This window comes from Vulpes vulpes, chromosome 14 (assembly GCF_048418805.1).
Source record: "Vulpes vulpes isolate BD-2025 chromosome 14, VulVul3, whole genome shotgun sequence".
Taxonomy (NCBI): domain Eukaryota; kingdom Metazoa; phylum Chordata; class Mammalia; order Carnivora; family Canidae; genus Vulpes; species Vulpes vulpes.
The window spans coordinates 60,570,728-60,589,834 of NC_132793.1; the positions used below are offsets into that span (position 1 = coordinate 60,570,728).

Genomic DNA, 19,107 nt, shown 5'->3' on the forward strand with positions numbered 1-19,107 from the left:
GGTACCTATGCATCATGCTAAGACGAGGTACAAAATCAATAATAGGAAAACATTTATATACACTTTTTCAAAGTTCATACCCTGACCTTTTCCCCTCCCCACTACCCACCCAAATAATCTCTCCCCCTTAAAAAAATCACCCCAAATTATAAAACTATTGCCCATGAAGGCAGCGAGGGAAGGGAAGCAGAGGAGATTTATCATACGTATGGACCTCCATGTTTCACTGTGTACCTACAAGTCCCAGCAAAGGACTGAGTAAGAAGTGAAATAACACACAAAATGTAGCAAACATTTATATACATTAAAAAAAAAAAAAATTTACATGCGCGCGCACGCGCGCACACACACTCAGCCAGACTACTCCCACCCCCCTCCCACCCCTCCAAAAAATGAAACTAAACATCTATTCTTCTACCATTGCCCACCAGGCAATGAGGGAAGGGGAGTAGGGGAGATTTTTCATAGAATCAATCTCAACTTTCATTAAGTACCTAAATACTCACAGCAAAGGACTAGATTCAAAATGAAGTAAACACCAAAAAGAAGCAGAGGCATTTATATACATTTAAAACATCAACTATCTTACCTACTAGGCCCATTCCCCATTAAGAAATTCAAAAACAAAGTATAAGTCCTAACGTCCTCTCATACAACAGGCTGTAAGCGATGGGAGAAAGGGCTTACCGCTCCTCTGGATCTGGGCCTCCGCACTACATTTCACATCTACAAATCCAAACCAAAAAACCGGTTTGAAGTAAAAGAGCAAAACCACCGCCATCACCACAGCAGACATTTATGTACCTTTTAAGAAATGTAAGCCCAGAAATCCCCCACCGCCCTGCCCCCCAAAAACCTCTCAAAACAACTATACCACTAGTCATTGCCCAGACAGGCAATAAGGGAAGGGGACACGAGGAGATTTTTTTCATAGAATGAACCTTAATTTTCATCATGTACCTAAATATCCAAGGAAAGATCTAGGTACAAAATGCAGTAACAGAAAAAAGGAACAAAAATATTTATATACATCTTAAGGAGTACATATCCCCACCCTCCCAGCGGAGGGAGTGGTAGTGTACAAATATTAATCTACAACTACTCTAAACTATTGCCCACAGAGGCAATAAGGGAAGGGGACAAGAGGAGATTTTCATACATCCGGACCTCCACGTCTCATTAAGTACCTGCACGTCCAAGCAAGGGACGGGGTACAAAATGGAATAACACATATAGTAAGAAATACTGTACATACAGTTTTCAAAAGTACATATCCTGCCCTTAGTCCCTTCCCACCCTCCCACCCCCACCCTCAAGACTTCAAAAAATCCAAACTACTTGAAAATGACTGCTTACATAGATAAAAAGGGAAAGGGAGAAGAGGAGATTGCTATACATCTAGAACTCCACGGTTCACTGGGGACCTGTGTGTCCGGTGAAGGACGGGGTAACCAGTGAAATACTATAATAAGGAAGTAGAAACATGTATATATATTTAAAAATATTTACTCCCAAACCCACAAAAGGACCCCTGAAACTAATTAACTACTCTACTAGTCATTGCCCACTAAGGCAATAAGGGAAGGGGACAAGAGGAGATTGTTATACATCCGGACCTCCATGGTTTATTGGGTACCTTCCAGTCTGGGTACCCAATGAAATAATATAACTTGGCAGTAAAAACAGGTATATACAGCATGTACACATCCCTTCCCCCAACCCCCTCCCTCCCTCCCCCCAACTTCAACAACTATTCTACTAGCTATTGCCCACACAGGCAATAAGGGAAGGGGACAAGAGGAGATTGTCATACATCCGGACCTCCACGTCTCATTAAGTACTCTGATGTCCTCTGAGAAGGACACAGTACGAAATGAGTAGTAATACAAAGTCTATTTATATACATTAAATACATACCCTAGTTTCTCCCACCCCACAAAACAAAACGACATCAGCTACTAACCCTAGGAGACAATAAAGGAAAGGACAAACAGGAAATATGTCCTACCCTGAGCCTCGATTTTCACATATGTACACATGCAAACACATATAAGATGGAATATAAAAAAGGAGCATAACACATATCTGCAAGAGAGCTACACAAGCCCCACCTCACCAAGACTCGATCGAAACGAGAGCAACGACAACTGTCCATGCAAGCCACAAGGAGGAGGTAAACGGGACATTCGTCATACTTCCGCACTGCCACAGCTCATTAGGTATCCACACACCCATGAGAAAGATGAATGAAGTGCTAAGTGAAAGAACACCCACAAAATAGCAGCAAAAACATTCTGTACACATTTTTAAACGAACATACTCTGCTCTCCGCCCAGTATCACCGTTAACTTCCAAAAAGAGAAACGTCAAGTCACTACTACCTGTAGCCACTGCCCACACAGGAATTTGGGAAGGGCTGGAGACATCACAGGACAGTATCTCCCTCATTATCAGAATAAAGTGTACAAAACCCAAAGAAAATAAAAATACATCAAGACTACATATGCACATTTAGAAAGTATATACCCCGCCGAAAAGCCACTTAAAGACATCAGTTAATTCTGAGAGCTGCTGCACACGCAGGCAATGAGGGGAAGGGACAAGAGGAGATCTGTCCTGCATTTGGGCTGCCACTTTTCATTCAGGACTTACCACCAAAGCCGAAAATGAACCACAAAATAAAAGAATGCAATGCACAGCAAAAATACACACATTTGTTTTCTTAAAGTACAAACGGGGGAGTCAGAGGGGAGAGAGAAGCAGCTCTCGAGATAGAGAATTCATTCCAATGAAAAAGAAAAGAAAAGAAAAGAAAAGAAAAGAAAAGAAAAGAAAAGAAAAGAAAAGAAAAGAAAAGAAAAGAAAAAAGAAAAGAAAAAGAAAAGAAAAAAAGAAAAGAAAAGAAAAGAAGAAAAGAAGAAAGAAAGAAAGAAAGAAAGAAAGAAAGAAAGAAAGAAAGAAAGGAAGGAAGGAAGGAAGGAAGGAAGGAAGGAAGGAAGAAGAAAACAACAAAGGCAAAGAGGAGAAAAAGAGCTGTTTCGTACCTAAGAAATGCAGACCTCATTTTGCAAACTCTGCCCTGGAAGTGCTGACTTGGTGATGCCGTGTGTCCTGAGCTCACACACCTTCTCTGCAGTCCCATCAGATGAACGGGGGTTGCGTGAATATTCAGCAATCCGAGCGACCACCGCACGTTAGGTTTCCAGGTAGACACTGAGGACACGGCTCAGTAACAGGCCACCGGTGATGCAACACACTCAGCCCCTGACCCTCACTTCTTACTTTTTGGTATTCAGAGAAGACTCTGTTCTGTACCTGGGGAGACTGAGGCAGCTGCACAGCCTCTACGTACCCAGAACTCTTCTGACAGCTCTTCGGCTGCTGAAGTACGGTAAAATGGAAACATGAGCGGCCAAGAGTGTTAGGAGTAAGCAGAACCTGTGATGGTGAGAAAGTTCAGGAACAGCTAAGCCACAGCAACGTGGTTTCACGTGCAGGGACTCAGAGAAAACAAGGAGGAGGAGGAGGAGGAGGAGGGAGGCCCGAGCTTGGGGGGGACGCTGACCCACCTGCGGTTTAAAGGATCCGACATCCTGCCATTAACACACTGGACTCCTTGGATTCCCACCTCCGCCTCCAAAGTGCGGGTTTTCTTCTACGAGTCCAAATCCCCAGGTTTACCTTTCTTAACAACCCAGCACACATGCCCCCCATGTCCCGTTCAAGTAGCCCGGCTGTGCTGTGGGCCTGGAGAGCGAGGCCGCCAGGGCACCCCAGCCGCTTGTACCTGTCACGCCTCATGCTCTGTGACTTGGCCTTGCACTCCTGGCTCGGAGCTCATCTTTAGAAGTGCCACATGCACGGGTTAGCTTGGCGCTGGAAACTACGGAATCCCGTGGGAAACTGAAGGGGGGGGCGCTGAATCTACAAACGAGGAGGTGAGGCCTCCAGAGAGGGGCAGCCGAGCAGGGGTGCGGTCGCCGAGTGGATGGGTTGTGGGTACAAGGCAAGCAATGGATTACAAGTCACCTCTTCTTGCAGCCCACACTTTGATAGGGATTTACTTAAACGTCATCCTCTGTCCACACACATGCACGCGCGCACACACACACACACACACACACTCAGGGAAAATGATATAATTCAAGACAAGATTTGCCATATGCAGAGTTAACAGACATTTCAGGAGCAATGTAAAGATGGGCGGGGAAAACTGAAAAATCTCAACTGATGTTGAGAAGTAGCAAAATTTAAACTCTGTATCAAAGTGGAATTCGGTAATATAACATGGTAAAAAAAACCAGCAACCAAAAAACCCCTCAAAAGTTTAGTATTTTTCCCCACTCTAAAAATATAAAAACACACTGACTTCCAATATCAACTAAACTCTCTTTCGTCTGCTGAAGCATGAGAGGAATAAGGACCTACAATCAGCCCAGCTTCAATAAGACATCTTTAGAGGATTCTACGATTCTCAGGATATAATATTTTGTACTCTGAACCAGAGGTAAATGTTTAGAAAAGACTAAATTGGGGGGAAACACATTAGGATTAAAGAAAGCTACCTTTTAGCATGCCAGCATTTTAAATTTTGTTATATAAAAATACTTTCATAAAGTAAAATATAATTTTATACACAGTCCCACATATTTTCACTGTATACCTGCTAAATTAAAAGAGCTGACCTTTCCCACTGATTCTCTGGAGTGTTTTAAGTGCTCACAAATGGGTATCTGCCCTTTTTATGTACACGAAAGATGTTTTCAAACAAAATACAAAGTACTCAAAATTATAAGGAAGAAAACTTTTCCCCTAAGAATCAAAGAAACTCAACGATCTAAGTATTAAGTCTGCATAGCTCAAAAAATTCAAGTACAGTATTTCTCCTTTACAAGGAGTGAAAATGCCATACAGTTTTGGAAATCTTCCCTTTTCTTTCTTTCTCTCCTTGGCCATCCCTTTAAATCAGTTAGTTTGGCCATGATAAGAACAAAATAAAACAAAACAAACAAAAATCCACTGGGTTTTCAACTAAAGAAAGTACTGTCTAGATAGAAAAAATTCAAAGCCCACCATATTAAATCTGAATCAGGTTATTCCTATCCCACATTCTCTTTATTCCTTTAAGGTACTATGGTGAACTTTAAATAAAAATGCTCAATTTCTCAAAGACCCCATTTTAAAATGTGCTTCTAATATAAGCTATCATATAACATGAAAATCTACACATGAATATGATTCTCAGAGAAAGTGTCTATGATCAGGCAATGTCAAAGGCAACTTAAACTAATTGTATTTTTAGTAACAGTGATAAAGTCATGATAAAAGACAACAGTATTAACAAAATGCTTGCCATAAATGCCATAAATGTACACATATTCCTTTATAACACAAGGTAATAGCTATAGCAGGGAGTGACAAAGGTGTACAGATTTGGAGAGTACCGGAATTCATAAATAAAATAATTGTAACTGAAGCTAACTCAGTTTGAAACATTTTCCTAAAAGATGAAAAAATAAGTATTAAATATTTGGAAAATTTAATCTTTTGTCCTTGTTACTTAGCTTTTCAGTACAACAAAAATTTAAAAATTCTGTAGCACCTGGCTGTTCTGCAGAAAAAAAATATATAATAGTTATAGACCTTATTTGAACTTTGTTTCAGAAAATAAAGGATTGATCAAAACCTCAAACCAAAGTAGATCTGCACACCTGAGATCAGTTTTCTAACAGTTGTAGGATTCATCGACTTCATTACCATAGTTTTTGAAGCTAAGTTTTGTACCACATTCAAGTAACATCTATCAGTGAGAAGCAACAAATGGCTGACAAACCAGCAGCCTGCAAAGATGACGGCTCCCGTGGTAGTCTTGCCTTGTTTCACTGTGTCAGTATTTTCTGGATACCAAGAAAGAGAACAGAATGCCAAAACAACAGATTTCTTCCCCTATTTGTGTATCTTCAGAGTAGAAAAATTATTGTTTTTGTAGGTGTTGGCATATAGGTGAATATAATTCTGTATAATAAATAACTATGTACTGCCCAAAGACAATTCGAAAAAGACAGATGAAAACTACACAGACGGGCCCTGAGCTAACTAGAACTCCTAAGAGTGCAAACAACTCGGCAGCAATTCTGGCTTCACCTTGGCTTTTTGCAAAAGCAGCAGAGCCCAAGTTAATAAGCTCTCTGAATGGGCAACAAAAGGGGGTGCAGTTGTGCATGCTACAGCCACCACGTCAGAGTTTTAAGGTTCTTCTCCATCCATCGGATGTTCAACTGAATGACTTCCAAAGCCTCCTGGACACAACGAAGCCGAAAGGTTGCCTCTGACTGATTTTCAAAGAACGCCTGGACCTGTAAGTTGCACGCAGAAGTATTTCAAAAGGAGAACACTAAATCACAGGTAACTCTGAATATCCCTTTCAAATAAGCTTTAACTTAGTCATGGCTATGCTGATGTCTTGAAAGAAGTAGAGACAAAAAGCACTCTCCTATTCAAAGAATTTACATCAAGTTCCTGATCACGTATGGTGAAATCTGAAGTCATTTTAAAAATGAGTTCTCCTTACTCCCACAAGGATAAATTCTTCCAATTTAAAATGGGAAAAAAAAAAAAAAAAAGCCGCCAAGTAACAGTAGATGAAGTCATCTACGTTAGAATTAGTGCCCAGTGGAATGGAATTCCCTGGGAATGGAATTCCTTAAAACCATTTTATTACCACTTAAAAAGAAAGATGGCATATGCTCGTCTTAATTCCAAAAATTATTTGTGTAAGGCAGATGAGGGAATACAGTTGAGAATGGAATCCAAATTCTTCCTCATGAGAATTCGTCCTCCTTGCTGAAGACCAGCCCCTTAAGCACTAATGCCAGGGCACAACGACTGGCACTGACCAAGGCAGACACAGAGGGGGGGGCAGGATTTGGCATGACGAGGCACCGTCTCACTGAGACTGAGCAGCCAAAGCGGAAAGGGTGACCCAATCTCCCTGCTAACATTTTATACAACCAACCTCAGACAAATGTGCCTTTGTCGAAAACAGGTGCGTTGACCCAGCAACAATACTTTGTATGGTATAGGACCCCAGATGAAACCTGAAGAAACACAAATACAAGAGCAAAAAGAGCAAAAACATGAGGCAGCTGTTGGGAAGCAAAGTTCCTGAGCGCAAAGGAAATACTTGACTATACATTACACAGGCCAAGGGGAGAGTGGGAAGCCTGCTCCTGGGTAAGGAAGCTCAGGAAATCAGAAGGTAAGCCTACACACACTCTCACTACCAGGGGGAAGGAAAGGTGGGCAGAAAAAGGCAGGAGTTATGGATACCCAGATAAATGAATCCATTTAATTGATTCAAAAACCACACCTTACCCCCCTCTAGAAATGCCATTATTATTCTGAAAGAAAAAAGAATATCTTCCATGTGTGGTCTAGGCGGGTATGAGTTCTTATCTAATCTCTTGGCAACGAAGAGGTATTTTTCAACACACGTAACTAAGCAGCTATTGTGAAATAGTCCATGGCCACGTTAAGTGAAGTGACCTAAGTGTCTAGCACGGTTGGCTTCAACAGTACCCGAATGGAGCACCACTGTCCAACGACTCACGTTAAGGAATTACATTTACAAGTGTAAAAATGTCTGGGTGTTTTGGTTAAGCTGTCACTGATGTACTTTTCCTCTCACAGCAGATCTTAAATCCTATGAATCAATACAACACTGGGAACAGTTGCACATGCAGAACCGGAGAATACTGAAAATTAGTACATGTTAAAAATTAGTAGAAAATAAGTAGAAACTTACTTCTGCACGAGCTTGTCCCAGTTCTCTTTGACAAAATCCCATGCCAGCAAGTGTCCAGGAAAATGTTGGCCAGCTGTTCTAATGATAAATGACAGCTTTTGTGTTCGGATGATATCTCCACTGAGGCTATTTTTCATTAACCTGAAGAGCAAAGCAGATTTAGTTTCCAAAAACAATTATTCATCATGAAGTGATCACTGGACTTAAAATAAGTGCCGGCCTCTTAATGAAAGTTCTGAAGCAATTCAAAGGATGTAAGTTTCAGGCTGGTCTAAGATTGACCGATAAATTGAAAACTTGTCATTTTTTTAAATGAAGGGAGAAGTCACCACTTACATAAGGACTTAAGTATACTGTCACATAATAATAAATAGTAGTAAGGACATTTGGGGAATAAATTCAAGTAGAATTTACTATAACTCAGAAGACTGGATTTTTTTGTTGTTGTTAAAAACCTTATTTTATTTGAGTAGATAGGTATATTACCATTCTTTTTTATTTTTTATTTTTAGATTTTATTTACCTATTCAAGAGAGACACAGAGAGAGAGACAGAGAGAGAGAGAGAAGCAGGCTCCCTAGAGGGAGTGTGATGCAGGACTCAACTCTAGGACTCTGGGATCACGACCTGAGTCGAAGGCAGACACTCAACCACTGAGCCACCCAGGCATCCTGGTAATATTACTATTCTTAAAAAGCTGATACATTTTAGAATATGTACTAGCAAGAATATGTATAAAAGCAAGATACATTTTAGAATATGCTTTTAATATTAATAGTTAACACTTATGGATACTTCCTATGTACTAGATTATGTTCTAAAATCTTGACACAAGAATGGCTGAAATAGGTAATCATTACCTTTCTCCATTTTACAGTCTAAGGAACTGAGGTTAAGTAAAATTGATGCAATAGTGTAGCTGATAAATACTAAGCCTGGTACTTACACAAATGCAATTCTCATCTATCATGTTATAATATCTGCTTCTAGGGGAAAGCACATACCCTCAAAAGAATGCAAAATTATTTTTAATGGGGGAAAAAACCCAAATGCCCAACAAATGTGATGGATTAAATTATGAAAGGGCCATACTCTGGAATACTGTGTAGCCTTAAAAACGAATGAAATAAGCTTTATGAACGAACATGGCAAATCTCAAAGACCAATCATTCACTACAAAGAATGTTACAGAACACTGGGTATAGTATACACCTACATTCAATATGTAAATACACACACCAGGACTGACACTGTTAACAGAGAAGAGAGACTAAGAGTGGAAGTGAAGGGTCATATGAGAGATACATCCACATTTTATTCCTCTTCCTTAGGTACTGGTTAAGTACTTTATAATGGGAGCCCAACACATGCGGGCTCCTCCCCAAACCATCCAAGACAAGGCTGCCCCACAAGTAAAGGGAGAAAAAAGGAGATCCCAGAGAAAATGAGCTCCTCAAACTTAGGAGCACAATGCTTTTATGCTTTTGATATTTCTACATATCAAATTCCTTGGATGGTTTCATACCAGTAAAGTTTCCGTACATCCTCTGAGCTGGCAAGAGCTTCAAGTATTTTATTCTTCTCTGCTTCAGAGTCTACAGAGACATATTTGCTTAACAGGAATGACCAGCCTCTCTCAGTTTTTGCTCCAACCTTGAACACAGTACTCATGACATCAGTAGGTAGGCTGTAAGAAAGGTACAAATATGAGAAAAACAAGGAAAAAAAAAAATCCTGAGTACAAAGGCAAGGAATTGACTAGTGGTGCTTGCGGGGCCAGAGCAGGTAACAGAAGAGTCTTTATAACTCCTAGTCAAGAAAATATTTAATTCAGTGGGCTGCTACTTTCCTGGTGGTGTGACTATAAAACAGAGTATCAGTTCAACTAAGTGCCACAATTTTTCGCTGAACACCCACAAAGAACCAGGCGGACAACTGGCTGGAAGCCGGGGAAGGGAAGAATGAGACCCAGTCTCTGCCCTCTAGGAACTCAGAGGCTATTACAACATACAGAATAAATAAATGTATTACCACATAGTGCGGTAAGTTCCATGGTAGAAATACAGAAGCAAGTGTGAGGGGAACAGCAAAAAGAGGGGAAGCAGCACAGTTTTCTGGCCTTAATAAGATCTCAGAGCTGGAAAGGACCCCAACAGGTCATCCAAATCTCCCACGCCAACTCTCATCTGATGCTTGAATCTATTTCCATAACGCCCAGTAAGGAATATGGAGAGAACCAGTCATCGTCAAAGACATGTCTACTAGTTAGTTAACTCTACCTGCTATGTTATATCCCTAAATTAAGAGAGATTTGTTGGACAGCTCATACCCATTTAGATGGCTGCTATTAAAAAGCAGAAAACAGCAAGCGTTGGTGAGGATGTGAAGAAAGTGGAACTCTTGGGCCCTATTGGTGGGAATGTAAAATGGTGCAACCACTATGGAAAACAATATGGTTATTACTTCAAAAAATTAAAAATATAACTACCATAGGATGTAGCAATATCACTTCTATGTAGACATCTGAAAGAATCTAAAGCAGAGCCTTGAAGAGGTATTTGTATACCTAAGCTCATAGCAGCATCATTTGTAAAAGCCAAAAGGTGGAAGCAACTCAAATGTCTACCAATGGATGAATGAATAAACAAAATATGGTGTGTACACACAATGAATACGTTTAGCCTTAAAAAGGAAGGACATTCTAACACAAGCTACAACATGGACGAACCTTGAGGACATCACATTAAGTGAAACAAGCCAATCGGGAAAAAGACAAATACTGTACATTTCACTCACATAAGGTATTTAGAGCAGAAAATAAAATCGTGGCTGCTGGGGGCTGGGGAAAACGGACAGTCGTCAGGGTAAGGAATTCTAGTTTTGCCAGATAAAAAGTTCTGGAGATTTGTTGCAATGTGTAGTATACTTACACTACCGAACTGTACACTTAAAACATGTTAAGATAAACCCTATGTTTTATGTATTTTACTACAATTTGGAAAAACAGTCTTGTTTGACAATGCGAGTACACAGAATTGACCTACATTAACACTCAGTTTTGTAACATTTATGACCCAGGATGAAAAGATCCTGGTTTCAGTATGTGATATAAAGGTAAGGAAGAGGACCAGAGTTCATTTGAGTTGAATGACATGTCACCTTTGAGTTCCATTGGATGCCATCCAATCATCAAACAGCTTCATGGCAGCACTGCTGCAGTTCTCTAGGCTGTGGGTGCAAGCAAATTCGAGCAAGAGTGATCGAAGCTCTCGGGCAGATGGGGTGCCTTCATCAGTCCAGGTTTGCTGTTGGATTTGGGTTCGAAGTAATTTAAATACCCTGGTCTAGAGAGATGAATTGTTAACAAGAATTAGGACAATCAGAAAAATCAGGATGGCTAGATCTTTTTTACCCCCAATATTTATCAAGGAGAAAAAAGAGGAGGGCTTAGGTATACTCAATAAATTTCAACTGACATATGAAGCCCACGTGCAACTGGGGTGAAGCCATTCAATAACCAAGACTATACGTAGGCCGCTATAGCCAAGGCAGACTCTTAATTACGTAACACAGAAAGAATTAATGACTTCATTGCAGTGGAGAGCCTGTCTTCTGTATGTACTCAGTGAGAAGACTGAGAAGGTATTTTCCTGCTCATAGCCACTGCTGGAAGCAAGCTGGAACTTTCTGACCTCATAACTTTAGACTCCATAAATCCATAAAACAATGAGAGAAATATATACTTCTTTACTGATAGGTAGATGTTTAAATGTTTCTGAAGGCAGTATTAAAGGAATACTTAAAATATTAACTAGCTTGATGATCTAAAAAATTAATCAAATTAGCAAGAAAATGAGGTGTGCAGGCAAGAATAGTTGTTTATAGTTATTTCCTCACCCTCAACTCTATTGAAAAATTTTTCAGACCTGTAGTAAAGCAACACGAATAGTACAGAGAATACCCATATGTTAGATTCATTGGTTTACAATACTCGTACACCCCAGAAAATATGTTCAAGTTCTTCACGTAGCATCCTATTCTTCCAGAGTACCACTGTCAATACCTAAAATGAATCCTAGTCAGAGAATTTTGAACTGCTGAAGTCATTTTCTCAACAGACCTTCTGAAAATAAGTCTCCTGTGGAGCTCCAAGAACGAAATAAAAGAATCTGTGCAAGGAGAAGGACTCAAAGTTTGTGATAACATGTCAACTCGCTTTTGTTTGCTTCAAAAGCGATAAAATAGAGAACAGACACCTTGTGGAATGTGTGAGTAACAAAGCCTGCGAGTCACTGAGAGGACGTGAAGTGGAAAAATACTTGCCAGGGTGACTGATAATCCAAGGAACATTAAAGCAATGCAGGAGATCCTATTGTATACACATGGCTGCATCGGACATGCTGCCTGCCACTGGCCTGACATTCTCAATGGCATGATAGCAAACCACCCCAAGTGAATAAAGAATAAAAGAAAATTCAAAGCTACTCATAACTGCCAAGTAGAAACAAAAGAAGGAGGATAGGGGAAAAGTTACAAGCTTCAGATTTTACTTAAAAAAAACAAACAAAAAAACAAACAAACAAAAAACCCCTTTTAGGGGTTAGAAAAATGTATGTCAATGAGAATTTACTAAAATATACAGAAACCAGCAGGGAGAAAATGGCACATTAAAGTACTGGCAGCAAGGGAAACCTGACACTTGAAGCTGCTAAGGCTAGCTCACGAGCAGTTCCTCCACTGGAGTTACAGGGTGCAACTTTACTAGTTATTTCTGGTACCAAATTGTTCAGAGGAAATCCCCAAAGAGTTGATTTTTACATATATTTCAAATGACAACATAACAGAGCAAAAGATTTTAATTTAAAAATAATTCTGTTTTTAGATAATTCCTGTTTTATCATTTTTATAAATAATCCAGGTTATATTTTTAATATTAATAATTCATATAGCAAGTGCTTCTATGTTGAAGCAAGGGCTTCACACATAGAACTTGTTTTTCCTGGGTTTTAACTTATTTTTTTTTTTAATTTAAACTCATTAAACAATAGAATCCTATCCTCTGATTTCATAAAATGAAAAAGGAAAATGGGGAGAAAAATTAAGCGGTTATACAAGCTACAAACGCTGGGTATGCAATAAAATGCAAGAATGTTAGACAAAAATGATTTTAAAAATAAAACAGACAGGAAAGATGGTGGCACTATATAAATGTATTACATTTTGATTTACTGCTTTAATTTTACACTGATATGCCCAGGGAGTTCTTTCTTGGGTCAACTCAGCTTCTTAAAAGTGAAGTGTCAGCTTTTATTGCAAAAGGTTTATCCCACCAATTCCTCATATGTAAAAGAATGACAGACTTGTAAGTGATGAAAGAGGAATATGGCTGGGATCAGATGTTAACGTCAGATGTGAGCAATCTGACACAATTCAATAGTGCCTCCAGACCCTATCGACCACAACACCACAGCATACATCACAAAATGTGATATAGATGTATGTGTTATATAGGTATGCGCAGCTTAGATAACAAAATGACCAATATACGTACACAATGCTCTGGTGACAACATAAAAAATTAATTAGACATCAGTCTTAATCACAAATACTATTTGAAGATTGGATCCAAGGACTCAGAAATGTCTGCCATTTCCAACTCTAATTAGTGTCAGATTTTATATTTTGAGAGTTTTGATGGTACGAGAATGCCCTAAGAATTTGAGAGTTTCTTCCTCTTGATAATCTAAAGCTAACCTTACTTTTTTTTTAAAGATTTTATTTATTTATTCATGACACACACACACACACAGAGAGAGTGAGAGAGAGAGAGAGAGAGAGAGAGAGAGGCAGAGACACAGGCAGAGGGAGAAGCAGGCTCCATGCAGGGAGCCTGACGTGGGACTTGATCCTGGGTCCCCAGGATCACGCCCCGGGCTGAAGGTGGTGCTAAACCACTGAGCCACCTGGGCTACCCCTAACCTGACTTTTAACTGACAATCAAGTACACAAAATCTACAGCAGTACATGGGCCCATGGGCTCACAAACATTGACTAAGCCTGCCCTTGTCATCTGAGGACCCATTCCCTGGACCCCACCCTGACGATATGTTCTTAATAAACACATGACTTCTCCGGAAACTGGAAATCATCATCTGGGATGAAGATGCGGTTACTCCTGCATCACAGAAAGAAAATATTCAAAACATCTAACTCCCTAGGTTGAATTTAGCATCTGTGTCACAGCATAGAGATAGCTTGAGGTAAGTATTAAGTGCTTTCTGACACTAGGCCCTCAGAAGAGTTATTGGAGAGAGGCAGAGGGAAGACGGCTTCTACCATCATGTAATTTAACTAGGTGGGAACTTCAGGGATATCTTGCTAACTCTTAAAGTACATTCACTACCAACACAATCCTTCAATAATTAAAAAAAAAAAAGTGAATGACAGGGACTAAAGTTATTTATTGCTACCTATACTAGGTTGTATAGTGTCCTCCCAAAATTCATGTCTGCTTAGAATGTGTGAATGTAAACTTATTTGGGAATAGGTTTTTGTAGATGTAATCCATTTAAGATAAGGTCATACTGAATTATGGTGGGCCTAAATCTAATGACTGGAGCCTATGTAATAAGAACATGGAAATTTGGACATAGAAACAAGGAGAGAATGTCCTGTAAAATGTCTTGTAAAGACAGAGGCAGAAACTGTAGTGATGCATTTATAAGCTAAGGAATGCTAAGGACTGCTGGCAACCATCTGAAGCTCGAAGAGATGCATGAAAGAGCTTCTCCCTCAGAAGGAATCCATCTGCCCTGCCAATACCTTAATTTTGGCCTTCTAGCTTCCAGAACTGTGAGAGAACACGTTTCTGCTGTTTTAAGACAACAAGTTTGTACTAATTTATTATGGCAGCCCTAGGAAACTAAATTACTACCCCAAATGGTGTTGATTTGATATGGCACTAATAACTCCCAAAGTAATCATAAAATTCAATAATAAAAAAATCTATACATACAATGAAGCACACTGGTGCTGGATCAACTGGATGGCCATATCAAAAAAATAAATCTTTGTGTCTAACTCATACCATACACAAAAATCAATTCCAGATGGATCATAGATCTAAATGTGTAAGGTAAAATAATAGTTTTCAGAAGAGAACAAAGGAGAATAACTTTGGGTTGGCAGATTTCATACACAAAAATTAAGAATTTATACTAATCAAAAAACGTCATTAAGAGAGTGAAAAAGTAAGCTAGAAGGCAGAAGATATTTGGACTCTTATCTTGAATATATAAAGAGCTCTACAAATCAATCAGAAAAAGGCAAAAAATCCAAGAGAAAAAAATCCTTAGACTTGAACACTTAACAAAAGTGTATCTCCGATGGTCAATAAACAAATCAAAAGGAATTCATCTTCACTAGTCGTTAGGGAAATACAAATTAAAGCCAAAGTTGCAATACAAGTATGCATCCATATGAATAGCTACAAGTAAAAAGATTACTATTAATACGAAGTGTTGACAAGGATATAGAGGCAAATTAAAACTCAAATTCTCATACGCCGCTAATGGAGCACAAACTGACATAATGTTGAGCGATGATGTGATAGTACAGTATTAACTATAAATGTTATGACTCAACAATTCCACTTCCAGACACATAGCCCATATAAATGTATACAGATATTCACCAAAGATATATATGAGTATAGTCCTAGCAATGCTATTCTAATAGCTCCAAACTGCAAACAACTCCAATGTCCATCTATGGCAGTTGAAGTGGCTACTAAATGGCCAATCTCTTTCATATATTAACAGTACAAAGTCCGTTCTGGATTCTAAGTTTGCCCTAAAGGCACTAATAGGTTATTTACATATTTCTCCAAAATGCACAAATATTGTAAAAAAAATTTATTAACATTTTGGATATAAAAGAAATCTCAAATATTGACAATTTTATTTTCAAGGGAACTAGGTGAAGGTCTGTCATTTTAAAACTTAAAACAAATGGTATACAAGTATTTCAAATTATTTTAATTTAAAATCTCAGTTAAAAAAAAATGATTGCAGCAAGGAAACAGCCTTGATTCTTCCAAGAAAAAGGTATCCTTTGAAAGATGACATTCCTAGAATACAAATTAATTTAAAATACAGCAACATTAACACAAACAGTGGGCTTCAGAGTGGAATTAATCTGGGTTTAAAGCTCAGCTTTATAATTCCCTAGGTAAGTGACTTGAGGGAAGTTATTTAGTTTCCCATCTAGCCAATGGGGGTGGAAACATCTATCAGGCATTGTGTGAGGACTGAACAAAGTAATCTACGTTAAGCACTTAAGTATGGTATGCGGAATATAACAAGCACTGAAATGTGCCCGTTTCTGGTGTGTTTCACTGATTTGCTTGCTCAGCATTTACTATGGACTGAGTCACATCCTGAAGATACTGGTTTTTATTAAGGATGGTAACAGCCTCATGATATAGAAGAATGATAAAAATCTTAATTAGAAAAGATCTCAGAAATGGATGAAAGATCTAAATGTGAGACAAGATTCCATCAAAATCTTAGAGGAGAACACAGGCAACACCCTTTTTGAACTCGGCCACAGTAACTTCTTGCAAGATACATCCACGAAGGCAAAAGAAACAAAAGCAAAAATGAACTATTGGGATTTCATCAAGATAAGAAGCTTTTGCACAGCAAAGGATACAGTCCACAAAACTAAAAGACAACCTACAGGATGGGAGAAGATATTTGCAAATGACCTATCAGATAAAGGGCTAGTATCCAGATCTATAAAGCACTTATTAAACTCAACAGTAAAGAAACAGCAATCCAATCATGAAATGGGCAAAAGACATGAACAGAAATTTCACCAAAGAAGACATAGACATGGCCAACAAGCACATGAGAAAATGCTCCGCATCATTTGCCATCAGGGAAATACAAATCCAAGCCACAATGAGAGATCACTTCACCCCAGTGAGATTAGGGAAAATTATCAAGGCAGGAAACCACAACTGTTGGAGAGGATGTGGAGAAAGGGGAACCCTCTTGCACTGTTGGTGGGAATGTGAACTGGTGCAGCCACTCTGGAAAACTGGAGGTTCCTCAAAGAGTTAAAAATAGATCCACCCTACGACCCAGCAATTGCACTGCTGGGGATTTACCCCAAAGATGCAGATGCAGTGAAACGCCAGGACACCTGCACCCCGATGTTTCTAGCAGCAATGTCCACAACAGCCACACTGTGGGAGGAGCCTCGGTATCCATCGAAAGATGAATGGATAAAGAAGATGTGGTCTGTATATACAATGGAATATTACTCAGTCATCAGAAATGACAAATACCCACCATTTGCTTCGACGTGGATGGAACTGGAGGGTATTATGCTGAGTGAAGTTAAGTCAATCGGAAAAGGACACACATTATATGGTCTCATTCATTTGGGGAATATAAAAATAGTGAAAGGGAATAAAGGGGAAAGGAGAGAAAATTAGTTAAAATATCAGTGAGGGAGACAGAACATGAGAGACTCCTAATTCTCGGAAATAAGGGGTAGTGGAAGGGGGGCAAGCAGGGGGATGGAGTCACTGGGTGACAGGCACTGAAGGGGGCACTTGGCAGGATGAGCACTGGGTGTTATACTATATGTTGGCAAATTGAACTCCAATAAAAAAAAAGACCTCAGAAATCATCTAACTTAAGCATCATGCTTATGGGTTGGGTAGGTGTGGCTCTTTTGGGGTCAGATCAGACACTTGGGGGAAAGGGTGCTTCTCAAGTTCATATGGCCCACCAGCTGGGCTTGCCTCCCCCCACTGAGAATAGTGTGTGATGGGACAACTCATCACAGAGGATGTGCAGTAGACTAATAAGAGGCAGAAGTGAAGTGGCTTAAAAAAAGATGTAATCCAACCACTTTTGACCAGTGAGGACACTGAAACCCAGAAGACATTCTAATTTCTGGTTCAATACTTTCTTGCTTTTTCTGAAAGCTGCCTTTGGCCAGGTCCCTGGAAAACCTGGTTTCTTTCCTTTTTTTGTTTTTTTAAGATTTTATTTATTTATTCGTGAGAGACAGAGAGAGAGAGAGAGAGAGAGGCAGAGACACAGGCAGAGGGAAAAGCAGGCTCCATGCAGGGAGCCTGACGCAGGACTCAATCCCGGGACTCCAGGATCATGTCCTGGGCCGAAGGCAGGTGCTAAACCGCTGAGCCCCCCAGGTATCCCAAATCTGACTGGTTTCTAAAGCAAACCCTATTGTCAGAATGTGCTTATTCAGAGAATAAGATGAAACAAAGAATTCATCTCTTCCTCCCGACCTTTTAAATACTCTGCCTTTTAAATACTGAAAGGTTAGTATTAAACCTAATTTAATACTAATTAGGCAACTGGTTTTAAAAAAGGGAAAGCAGTCACCAATACCAAGACTCCTTTAGCACTTTGCAGAGAAATATATCCACCAGCATCATTCTCCCTAAGAAAGTTATCAGTAAGGACTCCTAAAACAGAATAATCTCAATACAAACATAACTGTCATTTCATAATGACCACTAGGGAATCAACGTGGAACACCACATTGGAAAAGGACCTACTTCAAGCATTTATTATATAAAAATAAACTGGAATTTGAATAGAGAAGTTTTCTTTTCCTGTGACCTCATTTTGACAGCAGTGTCCTTATTTTGATATTCAGAAGTCCTTATTTTGATATTCAAACAAGACCATGTTATGCTAAGTCTTTTATCACCTCTTCCTGGTAAGCAATGAGATTATGATTCAAAGTAAAGATTTCATACCTAAGAAAGTGAAGAAAAGGGAATATAACTCGTTGCTTTTTCAGTCTATTACTCTGCCAAATGGAACTGTGAATGACATTAAAGGCGAGCAACAAAGACAACGGTAGCAATAAGGCAGACTTACCACTACTCTTGAGGCCAGATCCATGTATCCCAGCTTTTCAAGGAGGTTATAGATGAGGCCCGTCTGGAACAGGGCTTCAGTGATTGGTGCAGTACAGGTCTCATTTCCAAGGTAATCAATCAAATCAAAGGCCCTCCGAAGAGATACCTTGCCTAGGCTAACAGGTAAAAGAACAGAAAAGTCAATTATGATGAGGGAGATAAAATCTATATGCATGTAGAGACACTTTATGAATTGATGATGAGTCTTGGAGAACTACAATTTAAGCTTAGAGTGGCATTCTGTAAAGTTAGACTAAACATTATTATCTTAAGTTCATGTGTATGACCCAAGGTTAAAGATACATTTCATGAGAAAGATAAACAATAGCTCAGG

General features: G+C 39.3%; 1 protein-coding gene across 2 annotated transcripts in view; it reads right to left on the reverse strand.

Annotated features, from left to right (window-relative positions):
- Positions 1-5,270: 5,270 nt before the first annotated feature.
- The window catches only part of LNPEP (leucyl and cystinyl aminopeptidase), an 88,040-nt gene continuing 74,203 nt past the window's right edge, over positions 5,271-19,107 (reverse strand). For both annotated transcript variants that reach the window (XM_072736697.1, XM_072736696.1), the window contains exons 13-18: positions 18,733-18,889; positions 10,964-11,148; positions 9,330-9,491; positions 7,805-7,945; positions 7,016-7,097; positions 5,271-6,356 (exon numbers count right to left, since the gene is read on the reverse strand). In XM_072736697.1, coding sequence (XP_072592798.1) covers positions 6,225-6,356; positions 7,016-7,097; positions 7,805-7,945; positions 9,330-9,491; positions 10,964-11,148; positions 18,733-18,889 — 859 coding nt within the window. In that variant the 3' untranslated portion in view covers positions 5,271-6,224. The remainder of the gene's footprint in view (positions 6,357-7,015; positions 7,098-7,804; positions 7,946-9,329; positions 9,492-10,963; positions 11,149-18,732; positions 18,890-19,107) is intronic.